Source organism: Helianthus annuus, chromosome 3, assembly GCF_002127325.2.
Source record: "Helianthus annuus cultivar XRQ/B chromosome 3, HanXRQr2.0-SUNRISE, whole genome shotgun sequence".
NCBI classification, from domain to species: Eukaryota; Viridiplantae; Streptophyta; class Magnoliopsida; order Asterales; family Asteraceae; genus Helianthus; species Helianthus annuus.
Genome location: NC_035435.2, coordinates 129,514,530 through 129,527,793, shown reverse-complemented (window position 1 = coordinate 129,527,793; position 13,264 = coordinate 129,514,530). Strand labels below are relative to the sequence as shown.

Below are 13,264 nucleotides of genomic sequence, written 5' to 3'. Positions count from 1 at the left end.
CCATCCGTGGGATCGCAACATAACGTTTCATCGTGCCCAGACAGGACATCTGGCACGGTTCATTTTGTTATACACAAATCTTGTTCGGATCCCAGGCTTTTATACAAAATCTTCTTCCTGAAAATTCTTACAAGTAAACACACTATCGTGTGCTTGCGTATCAAGGTTTCTGGGTCCAAAACCTTATACTTTTGGGATAAAAATCGTAAAGTTGTGGATTGTACATGTGTCTGTTCCTTTTCAATGTATTTGTAGTCCCGTAAGATTTCAAGTTTTGCTCTTCAATATGAAAATAATAAGTATAATAATGAAAGATCGGTGAGCACAAACCATGGACTTAGAAAAGTTTTACTTAATATTTTTTATTGTGAGTAGGCAGATATTCCTAATGAGCATTGTTGGTGAATTTTCGAATAAATAACAAAATATTAATGTCATTGTGTCATTATGGGATTAGCCTAAAGAGACAAATAGTAGACGTGTTAGGTGGGACGATTTATACATCGAAGGCACGCCGTCGTTGACATGTCACAAATATTAATAATTTAATATGGGACATTTAAAAAAAAGGATAGGTGCACGGCATCCTTAGCCGCGGAAGGGATCTTCTTTCCCAGTTTACAACCCGACAACGATCCCTGACGGTAAATACCCTGCCAACTTGATTGGATTGAAGAGCCTGGAATAACCAGGATTCGAACCTGCAACCTCCACATAATGGGAGGTCTCAAGAGACACAAAATGGGTGTTGATGGCCACTGAGCCAATACCCAGTGGTTAATATGGGACATTTAGTGATAGACACTTTTATGAAGAACAATAATATTTAGATTTTGTGGCATTCTAAATGGCTACGAAAATACACTTCAATGTAGAATAATAATAATAGTTTAGTAACCTTTTAATGGTAACGAATATAGAGTATAGACACTTCTATGAAGAATAAAATGATCATGTATACCTAGTTTCAGTGTTTCAGAACTTCATATATCAACAAACACCATTTGAATTCCATTTTTTAAAATAATTATTTACGCAAAGATACTATTTAAGAATTGAAGAAATAATCGAACAAGAACAATTTGGGTTTATTAATATTATTATTATTATTATTATTATTATTATTATTATTATTATTATTATTATTATTATTATTATTATTATTATTATTATTATTATTATTTGTTAATAAGGCAATGAAAATGAATAGTGTTTTTCTTTGTGGTTTGTTTTGATTGCCCAATTTAGGTGGTCACCTCCTTAAGACGCGTGTCTTCATCTTCATCTCTACACAAAATCATATATCCCACCTCCACTCACTCTTTCCAAAAGAGAAGGAGAACCGACATCCTTCCGCGGTCAAGCGATGCTCCATGGGCTATGTGAGGTGGCGTTCCTCTTTTTCGCCTCATCTCATTCTGATTGTAAATAAACCAAATTTAAACCCTAAATTATGGTCTTCCTTCACATATTGCCGCTTTATGACATATTTGTTAATAAGGCAATGAAAATGAATAGTGTTTTTCTTTGTGGTTTGTTTTGATTGCCCAATTTGGGTGGTCACCTCCTTAAGACGCGTGTCTTCATCTTCATCTCTACACAAAATCATATATCCCACCTCCACTCACTCTTTCCAAAAGAGAAGGAGAACCGACATCCTTCCGCGGTCAAGCGATGCTCCATGGGCTATGTGAGGTGGCGTTCCTCTTTTTCGCCTCATCTCATTCTGATTGTAAATAAACCAAATTTAAACCCTAAATTATGGTCTTCCTTCACATATTGCCGCTTTATGACATTGATGACATCACTGATGGCCCTCCTTCGTCTTTTATTTTATATTTAGGGGTTTAGAACCCAAAATTTGTTTCGAATGTGAGATTGACTAGTTGGTATTAGTCGCAGAAGACATGAATTGTCCCACATAGCAGTTTACCTTCAAAACACTATGTATGAACCCATGCAAATCCCTTTAGTTTTATCCTCATGTTATTTTTGTGTTGTAGGGTTATCGTTTGCAATTATATATACATACAAAAAGTAACTTAAAACACAATGGTTTGAATACCACTCTTTTAAAAAGTCATAACTCTTCAAACTAATTTTCTTTGTATCAAATCTCTTGCAAGAAAATCACAACTTTTAAATACATCACCCTTTTAAAAAGTTACAACCCTTCAAATTAGTTTTAAATACATCGCATACTTACAAAAAGTCACAACATTCATATATATACACAAAAATCATAATCCTTCAAACTACCTATAAATAATATCATGTCTCTTACAAAAAAGTCACAACTTTTAAAGATATCACATCCTTTCAAAAAATCAAAAGTCAAAACTTTTAGCAACAACCATTAACAGTGCCAAAAGGAGATTGCCAAACAATGGTCACTCTCTAAAATGAAAAGTCGCCATCAACGAGGTAGTGGTGGAGTGCTTGGGATAGACTTGGTGTTTCTTGTGACCCATGTTCGACTCCTACTATCCCCATTATTTTCTACGCCATCCAAGTGAAGGGCGAATACGGGTGGCGCCGGTTCGCCTTGGATGGGGGCGAGGTTTTACCGATTATTCCACTGTGGTGTCTTTGGGCGGGTGGAGGTTGGGTTTCAGCGCATCTGGAAGAGCCAAGGGGTTGGCGGCAGTCGAGTAGTCGACTTTGGCCACAGAACCTGATGTCACGATAGTTGACATGGCATTTCTTGCCGTTAAAAAAATGAAAAATTGCCAAAAAAAAAAGTTATAATACCTTATTGATCACCTTTTGTACATAATAATTAAATTGGAAAAATCACAAATGTCAAACATATGTGGTGTATACGTGAATTTTCATTTCCGGTTATAAAAAATACCCCTTTGTTGTTTTGTCTTATTCTCATCATACAAATTAAAGAAATGACATAAAGAGGAAGGTTAACGTATATTACGGCTTAACGTACATCACGTACGCGATCAAATTACGCACGTTCATTTGAAAATCACGCACGTTATAAACTCAAAAAACCAACCTGCGTGATTATTTCATATAACATGCGTGCTTATATCAAAATTTCATTTAGCCTGGATTTGATCAATTTCATCGAATTGGGTTCAAATTTCTTTTCGTTTCACTTCAAATTGGCTATTGTTTGGTCTGTTTCATCGAATTGGGTTCAAATTCATCATTGATTTTGAAAAGTTTCATCAAAATATCGACCCTCGAAATCAAACCGTAGAACAGAGGATGAACAAAACATGACCAATCTTTGATTCAGACCGTAGAACAGGGGATGAAGAAACATGACCAAGCTTTCATTCAGACCGTAGAACAGAGGATGCATGAACATGACCAAGCTTTAATTCGATTAGTGTCAGATGGCAGTTACAGTGGTTTCAGATCGTAGAACAGGGGATGCGATTTTTGAACTAGGAGGTAGGGCATGCGTGATAACGTGCATGATTATTTGTTTCAACATGCGTGATTAGGTTTTGTTGAGTTTATAACGTGCGCGATTTTCAATATAACTTGCGTAATTTGGTCGCGTACGTGATGTACGTTAAGCCGTAATGTATTTTACACTTTCTCAACGTTTATATATGCCCATCATGAAATAGGGTAAGGTTTAAATGAAAACCACTAGTTATCGCGAAAACTTAAAAACTAACTAAAAAAGCCTACAAACAATACCAATTTTTTTTTTATACCAATTTTCGGTATTTAAATTATATAAAAAAACATTTTTTTCAAATTTTTTTGTAGTGCACATGTGTAATAGTACACATGTGTATGTGTACTACATGTGAATTATTACACATGTGCATTACAAATTTTTTTTTTTTTTTTTTTGAAAAAAAAACGTTTTTGTTTATATTAAAAAACTAGCGATTTTAATAAAAAAATTTGAAAAATTTTTTTTATGTATTTTTTAGGTTTTTTTAGTTAGTTTTCGAGTTTTCGCGATAAAAGTAGTTTTCATTTGAACCATCCCTGTATGAAATAATATTCTAACTATGTTTTTTTTATTTGATTATTTAACCAAACAAGTATTGAAAAGTCTATATTGATTTTTTTTTATTATGTAATGGTTATACTCCTGGCAAAAAAGTTGTGATCCTTCAACTTATTTTATCATTATCACCATCTGAACCATCGCATCGATTCATGAGACATGTTGATTAATCGTCAACATATAAAAATACGGGATATGTTGGTTCGAATGAAAAACCACGTCGGTTCATGAATGAAAAAGGCATACACAGTTGATTATTATTTAAGATAGTACTAGGTTAGAACCCCGTGTATTACACAGGTTGAATAAATACAATTTTATATACCAAATAATAAAAAAATATATCTTTAAAAATCTTGTTTATTATACGGCTTGAATAAATGCAATTTTATATACCAAATAATAAAACAATATATATTTAAAAATCTCATTTATTACATTGGTTGAATAAATGTAATTTTATATATTAAATAATAAAAAAGTTATATCTTTAAGAACCCCGTGTATTGTACGGGTTGAGTAAATTTAATTTTATATATTAAATAATAAAAAGTTACATTTTTAAGAACCTCGTCGAGCTGAGGAGCGAGACTAAGTTCGACCGTTAGGGAGACTAAAGCGGGAGGCTGTGTTATACGGGTTGAACACATGTAATTTTATATACCAAACAATAAAAAGTTATATCTTTATAAATCCTACGTATTATATGTATTGAATAAATCTAATTCTATATACTACATAATAAAAAAAGTTATATTTTTAAAAACCCGAGTATTACACGAGTTGCATAAATGTAATTTTGTATAGTAAAAAATAAAAATGTTATATCTTTAAAAAATCTCGTTTATTACACGGGTTGAATGAAAACTATTTTAGTTTAATAAAATAAATAAATCATTTAAATTAACTGAGTTTGGGCTAAAGGACATAACTTGCAAGGGTTTGCAAATATCAAGTACGTTTTCTGTAATTATTGAAGACAAAGGACACAGTTTGCAATAACTGACATACATAAAGGACGATTTTTGTAATTTACTCTATTTTAAAATATTATATATATATATATATATATATTATCTCCTATATGAATTGTTTAAATTTATATTAAATTTAATTGTATAATTATCTTTTAATTGATATTAATTATCTATAAAAATAGATGGCTTCAATGAATGACACGTGTCCAAAACTTGGTTTCTTTTATTATAGTAGATAGATAATAACCTTAGACATGTAATTTTTTAACATGATTCATTAAAAATACATGTGTAACCGTATGGTTGGTGTAGCAGTTGTGAAAGTGACGGACAAAATCATTATATAGAATTTCAAAATTAACTCTAAGGTTTAAGAAACTACAACTTACACCCTATAGTTTGTTCATAATAATATTAAACCCTAAAGTTTTAAAAAACAATAAAACCAATTAAACTAAAACAAGTATTAGTATCATTAGAATTATTTAATGATTTATTTATTGGAGAACATACATTATTATTCAATAATATTTGTTAAATAGAATGCTAGGTATATAACGATAATCAATTAATCGACTTTTACAAAGTTTAACACTCATTTAAGATCATAAATATTAATTAATATTTATGATGAACATATTAAATACTTTCATTATCAATATCCCGTTGCAATGCGAGGAGTGACGTTAACTCGTTCCAATCATTTAACAATTTTAGCCTATGTTTTTTCAATGCCCTTTGTAAAAATAGCATGTGCAATTTTGTTGTACGTGTGTTGCACGCACATTTGATTTACTCCGATGTTTTAATACTTTTTTTAGTTGTTGACAATGTCTAAGCAGCGCCTTCCCTATACATGTATTGATAACATGTCTATTTTTACCACTGCACCTCGCCACTGACGTGCTTATTTTTACCTATATCTAGTAATCTAGATATAAATTTTATATAGAGTCGAGTTATGAATAGTAATGTACAAGTGATTGAAGAACAAGAGTAAATATTATCAAAGTTGCGTTGCGGTTTAGCTTTTTTTATATAAGGTGATGCCATTGAGTATTTTTTTTGTTATTTTTGTAATAAAATATAACAACTTTTAAGATTCCGAAAATATACCGTCTCAACGTGCTTTCTTTTATCCATGATTTGATATAAATTTCATTCGAACCGGTCAAATACACTTGATTATTTTATCATGAGGAACAAAAGCAATATCGTCTGAATAACATCGATACTAGTATTATATTCATGTTTTGGGTTTTCTTGGCGTGACGGTATATATATAGTTCGTTGAAGACGAAGTTGTATTCACATTAGAGTTTTTTTGGTATCGTACGCTATAGCGAGTGTCTTACGATAATGGTATTGTGACAAACCGAACTAATATCGGTACTCGTATTCGTTTTTTTGGTTTTCGACCGATGTGAAAACACTTGTTGATAATTCTTTGACATATCTCATTTGGTTGTTATATCAAGCATTAGTAACGTACTATCAAACCAAATCGGTGTCAATTGAAAACCCGCTGTAACAAGAAATTTTCACTAGTTAGATATATAATCTAAACAAACTAGATTCTACTTAATTGCCCAACTATTATCGAACTTGTGAGCCCATGGCTTTATAGTCTAGTTGTATCTTGGGGGTGGGATAAGGCTTTGAGACCAATAGGTCCTGGGTTTGATTCCCATAATGAGGTTTTCTCATATTTATTGGGTTTCCTTCAGAATTGGTGTATATGCATTATGCCTAGTGGAGATGGATATGATTGGGTGGTTCCGCTGATGGCACGATGATACTCCATTAGTCCGTTAGTGATCCAAATTTACCGTTAAAAAAAAGTTTATCAAACTTGTGTGGTGACGTCATTAGTTGTAGCATAGCAGGAGACAACGAGCGAGCATGATAATCTACAACACAAGTAACTCTAAGCAACTGTGTCTTCCATTGCAGCGCAATGGTTGTACACATCTCGGTGAGGGTTTGGCCCGGGGTTTTATCCGGGTTCGAGTCCACGGGAGGGGGGGGGGGGGTTTACCTATTCCACGGGGTTTCCGCGCATCTGGGGTGTGCTACGCTTTCTAGCGGTAGTCGAGTAGTCAGCCTTTTAGACATAGCTCCGAAAGAATGGATTTACACGTGGAAAGCAGTTAGCCGTTAAAAAAAAAAAAAAAAACACTCAAGCAACTATGCAAGTGTCGGCTAAACATTTATGGTGGGTGAGAGCGAATTAAAAGTTGGGATGCTTTCTTTAAAATGGTGGGTGAGAGCGAATTAAAAATTGGGATACTTTCTTTAAAAAATGTTTCAGGGTTCTAAAAGAGTTATATCCTTTCCATTTAATTTCATTAAAAATAACTATATTTTCTCTTTCTTTTAATTAAATAATAATTTTTTATACTTTTATCAATACTTTTTTATATCTCCTCCACTCAGAACAATTTTCAAAATATATTAAAAAATTATAGAGGTTAAACAATGTCCACTAAAATTTACAGATGAACAGAAACATATTCTTTCTCACCTCTATTTACAGCCACTTCCAACCATCTACAATCACTTTTCATAATATAAAAAGCTCCATCACAAAATTTTGGGGAGGATTGTAAATGCTCGGGAATATGAATATGCACATCCTTTGTATTGATTTCTAAAAGACACACAATCCCATATATTAAGTTGTAGTGAGTTTTAATGATAAGAAAACTTTTCTAGGTACATATACGCATCACTTTACGCGTAAAAACTTAAAAATCAATTAATGAAGTTAAAACCTAAATAAGCAATTCACGTCCAATCTTTGGAAACACACAAAAAACCACTAAATTAAATGGGTAAAAGCCATTACCCCAACACTTTTTAATATATTCACAAGCAGGGTGGACTAATGCTTTATCAGTCATAGCACGGGTTACGGCTCAAATACGTATTCATAGTGTATTTTTTGTATTTTTTTTCGTTTTTATACCAAAGATATCCATAAAATAATACAAGGATACCCTAACCAATATAAACTTGTAGAATAAGAAAGCCCGATTGAAACAGTGGCCCAATTGCCCAAATTTATAATAATATGATTGAAAATGTGGACCAATTGGTTAGGTATTTGTTTTACTTTATTTATGTATTGTCGTTTTTTTATATTGTATGATTGCACAGTAATTTTTTTTTAGGGTACCCCTGATTAATGGGCTAGTTCCGCCAATATTCACAATATAAAGAATTAACCAAATTCAAATAATTAGATTTAGACTAAGATCTGATGATGTTGCTTGTTGTCAGGTGGTAGTAATTCTAAGGAAAATTCGAGAGATTGATAATTGAGAGAGAAGATATCTAATACGGATTAAAGTTATTCACACCCTAATAACACCGAGAGGGCCCTTAAATAATGGGCTCAAGCTATGGATATCATTTTTAATAGTTAGGCTATGGCCCAATATTGATCTTGATTGTGGTCACGTGGTAGTTCAAAAATTTATTACGTGGTAGTTCAAACAGTTATTATTAATAATTTTGATACAGGATCTGATTCGATACAAATGCACTCCTACTTTCACTTATTATACCCCCGTTTCCAAAAATATCTGTTTAAAACTTTTCATATACCACCCCTTAAAAAATCTTTTTTTAGTAATCGATCTGAAAGCAGTTTCAGTAGTTAGAATATGTTGAAGGAGTATCAGACCATGCCTAAGATAGGGTTTTGCAGCCTATCTTACATTTTCAATCTTGCGATGCAGCATTGATCGCATAAATGCTTCTTATCAGACGAACCCTAGCATATCATTGGCATAGTTCTTATAATTTAATTATCTTTTTTATCATACGAACCCTAGCATATCACTGGCATAATTCTTATAATTTAATTATTTTTTTTATCAGACGAACCCTAGCATATCACTGGCATAATTCTTATAATTTAATTATCTTTTTTGAATTGTTTAAAAACTTGATAAGTTTTGGTAATCTAATTCAATTATCCTTTTGAATTGTTTAAAAATTTAAAGTAGATGTGATTAAAAAAATACAAAATAAACGGTTTTATTGTATTTATTTAAAAACTTCAGAGGGAGGGGGTATAACCAATAAAATTTAAAAACTTCAAAGGGTGTGTTGCTAAATGCACTCCCGTTAAGCAACACCCTTTTATATTCATTATTATTACTGTATACTAATTAATAGGCATGGGTGAGTAATTGTGTAGCACAAGTGGGGGATAAGGAAGCATGGGCTTGAGAGTGGATCCGTGGGCCGAGAAATGAACCGGAATGGGCTCAGTTTAGGGAACTAATGGATGTCATAAAAGGGGTAAAGCTAAGTCCTGAAGAGGATGAAATCACCAAAAGATTTTTAACGACTGAGGATGTGGGTTGGAGTTACTGGAATAAATGGGTTCCACCAAAAGTTAATTTGTTTGTGTGGAGGGCCACAAAAAATTGGAGCTCGGTCGAAGAGGTATTGCGTTAGACAGTATATTATGCTCGAAATGTGGGAATGATGAGTCGGCGGAACATTTATTTGTTGATCGCTAGGGCAACCTGGTGGAATGTATTCGAATAGATGAAGCTGCCAAACCCGAAGGAACCAGGCTCATGTGAAGATTTTTTAAGGCAAGGGTCGAAAAATTGGAAACAGGTAATAAGTGCAATTCTCATGACAACAATTTGGCATATTTGGAAGTCAAGAAATAATAAAGAATTTAATAACTTCAATGTATCAGTCCCGGAGACGGTAGAAGTAGAAGAAATAAAAGAAAACTCGTTTATATGGATTAGAGAAAGATGTAATATGAAGGACCTAAATTGGGAGTAGTTGTGGACCCATGATTTTTTTTTTCATTGAGGTCCATTTTTTGTGTAAAAATTTTTCACAACTAAACATTAAAATTTTCGGGTCGGTCATCGTAGTCGGGTCGGGGCTAGGAAATAATGTAGAAGCATTTAGTGGACATGAAACCACTACATTATATGTTGGAAGTTTTATTTGGTAATCAAGTGTTAAATATTATTTGGTATTCAAGTGTAAAATAAAATCGACATTCAGTTTATCATTTTAAAGAAGCAATTTAGATGGTCAATGAGTGGTTGTGTTGTTTTAAAACACTAGTTTAATTTTGATGGTAAAAAATAAACTAAAAAAACAAGATATGTAAGACTTGAACTTGCGATCTATTTGTTTGAACATAAGGGGATTTAACAACACACCATCTTTGCTTTAAATACTATGGAGTTCAACTAATTTATTTTATGGGGTACTTGAAAAATTTAACGTACCTTTCTACTATTTTCTGAAAAAAGATTGGGGTTCGTGGACCATGACCCGGACCATATGGGTCCGCCCCTAATTGAAAGAGATGGCGACATTTGATTGTGAGAGATGTGGTAACGTAATCGTTTTACTATTGTAGTTTGTCTTTCCTTTTTTGGTTTGTTTTTGATGCCCTTGTACTTTTTCGCCGTTAAAAGAAACTAATTAATAGGCTGTCTGGATCGAGCATTAAAAAATTATAAAAACTCCCTATATATTGGGGAAAAGTTTTGTAAAGATATATCAAATACTTAAAACTCAAACATGGACATAGTTCTAGTGTCTCTACTGATTTCTATGTTCCCTATTTTCATCTTTTTCCTCCTAAAAAAAGGTCCTGAAAAACCCATTCCGGGTCCTCCAACCCTTCCTTTGATCGGTAACTTGCACCAACTTGTCCATCCTTCACCGCACCGGGTGCTCAACGACTTAGCCGCCAAGTACGGTCCCATCATGCAGCTCAAGCTTGGGTTCGTATCAACCATTGTTGTGTCCTCAGCTGAAGTAGCTAGACAGATCATGAAGACTCACGACATCGTCTTCTGTAACCGCCCTAAGCTCGTGGCTCTAGAGCTGATGGCGAATAACCACAACGACATTGCCTTTGCTCCTTATGGCTCTTACTGGAGACAACTCAAGAAGGTATGCATTCTTCACCTCGGGACAAAGAAGAGCTTGGCTTCAACCCGGTGTATACGCGAACAAGAGGTGAAATCGCTTGTTGAAACAATAAGTAAAAGTTCTGAACCAATAACCTTGGCCGAAATGCTGTTCACTATGAATCACAACATCATCACTCGGATTACATTCGATGATAAGTTTGACAGCGCATTGAAGTTCCACTCACTGATTAGGGAAGGGGCGGTTTTGGCGGTCGGGTTTCAGATTGGTGACTTCTTTCCTTCACTCGGGTTTATTGCTAAACTCACTGGAATGAATAACAGGTTGAAAAAGTGCATTGCGGGCGCCCGCAGCATCATGGAACAAAACATACAACACCACATTGACCAACGTAAGCTAAAGAAGCCGCAACATAATCAACGTGAGTGTCTTATTGACGTTCTCCTCGGGCTACAGGATGCGGGTCATGACATCGACCAGCCGTTTACCACCGAGAACATCAAGTCTGTCCTCTTGGTAAGAGTTTCTTTTTCTACTTTATTGAGCAAATCTTAAAAACATTAACTACAAGGTCTGGTCATGTTAGTTTTTTTCTTTATGAAATATAGGACGTGATCACGGGTGGAACTGATAATTCAACGGATATAGTTGAGTGGGCGATGGTAGAGATGTTAAGAAACCCGAGCGTGATGAAAAAAGCTCAAACCGAGATCAGACAGGTGATCGGTGAAAAAGCGAACCCTATCGTGGAAGAGACTGATCTTCCAAAACTGACTTACATGAAAATGGTAGTTAAGGAGACCCTAAGAGTCCACCCTCCGGTTCCTCTTTTGCTCCCACGAGAGTCTAGGGAACGATGCATGATCGACGGCTATGATATGCCTTCACAAACCCGAGTTATTATCAACTACTGGGCCATAGCCCGGGATCCTGCCAGCTGGAAGGATCCAAATGTGTTTATTCCTGAGAGGTTCCAAGATGAACTCCGGGATTACAAAGGACACGACTTTGACTATATTCCTTTTGGGGCGGGTCGCCGTATTTGTCCCGGAATGGAGTTTGGAATGGTGAACTCCGAGCTTTCACTGGCTTCTTTGCTTTACCATTTTGATTGGAAGCTAGCTGATGGGGAGAATCCAAAAGATTTAGATATGAGCGAGACGTATGGAGTCACATGTTACAAGACTTGTAGTCTACGACTTGTTCCTAGCCTACGCTTCCCTATATCAACTTAGAAGTTTCAGTTATTTGGTTATCGTGTTTTAATAATAAAATACCGTCTCCAGTGTAAGATTAAATAAGTGACCGGTTCATATTAATGTACCAGTCACTGGTGATTTGTGTCATGTTGTATTTGCAGGATTATTTTTAAGTGTGATGAACGTTGATTATGTAAGTTATCTTATTTCATGTTAATTGTTATGCTGAAAACGGCAACTCATGGTTTTTGAATTTCCTTTCCTTTAGATAATAAATAACTCATATAGACTTTTTTTTATAATATATAAAATTCATGTTAGTAAAATAAAGATACACTCATACATCAGGATCATACGCACTAAATCTCATCAAAATTAATGTAGAATATGAGGAGTGTAATATATGAATAACCTTACATCTACCCCTTAGAAAAAGAGAGGTTGCTTCCAGGGAGATCCCCGACACATAAGGCATATAACACTAAATAATTGAGACAAAAGTGTCGAAATCTATAGTATCGACAACTCACAAATCAAACACTATATTATTAATTTATATTTAAAAATTATATAAAATCTATTAAATTGAATAAAAACAAATTAATATAACTTAAAAATTAACGATTTTACATAACTTAAAAATTAAAGACATTATATAACATTAAAAAACTAAAGTCACGCTCGTACACGTTATGGAACTCGACGAGAGCAACATGGATGATGTCAACTTCGTTTAGTTCACCATCATCGTTGTCCACGCCGTCGAGAATCCCTTCAAATCTCGTACAATCAATATGAATCATCCGAAAACGTGAATAAAGTGCATCCTTGGATCGAATGGCCTCACCCCTACGCGTATAAAATTCTTGATAAACTAGTTCCCAAAACGAAGATGTGCGTAATGGAGGCCCTTGGTTGTTCACCACCGCAACCCACAATTCGCATAACGTGATGTCCTCTTCTAGGATCCATGGGATACCGGCATTGTAATAAGATGAAAGTTGAGATTTTTGTGAGAGAGTGTTGAGTAATATAAAAAAAAGTTGAGATTTTCTGAGAGTGTAATGGTGTATTTATATAAAAAAGATTGAAAATCTTTTGAAAATTTGTTTCTTTACTAGCCGTTATATAAAAAGATTGAAAATGTTTTGAAAATTTGTCTTTTT

At 34.0% G+C, this 13,264-nt stretch overlaps 1 protein-coding gene across 1 annotated transcript; it reads left to right on the top strand.

Moving 5' to 3' along the window:
• The first annotated feature begins 10,527 nt into the window (after positions 1 to 10,527).
• LOC110879862 (costunolide synthase) lies at positions 10,528 to 12,309 on the top strand. The gene is made up of 2 exons (XM_022128391.2): positions 10,528 to 11,415; positions 11,508 to 12,309. Exons 1-2 carry the CDS (start codon positions 10,543 to 10,545, stop codon positions 12,132 to 12,134), a joined length of 1,500 nt encoding a protein of 499 aa, XP_021984083.1. The 5' UTR covers positions 10,528 to 10,542; the 3' UTR covers positions 12,135 to 12,309.
• The last annotated feature ends 955 nt before the right edge of the window (positions 12,310 to 13,264 follow it).

Excerpts from the sequence above, each read along its gene's own strand:
- LOC110879862 (XM_022128391.2), top strand. The coding sequence starts at position 10,543 with ATGGACATAGTTCTAGTGTCTCTACTGATTTCTATGTTCCCTATTTTC. Across the intron at positions 11,416-11,507 it reads ACATCAAGTCTGTCCTCTTG|GACGTGATCACGGGTGGAAC; the intron begins GTAAGAGTTTCT and ends TATGAAATATAG.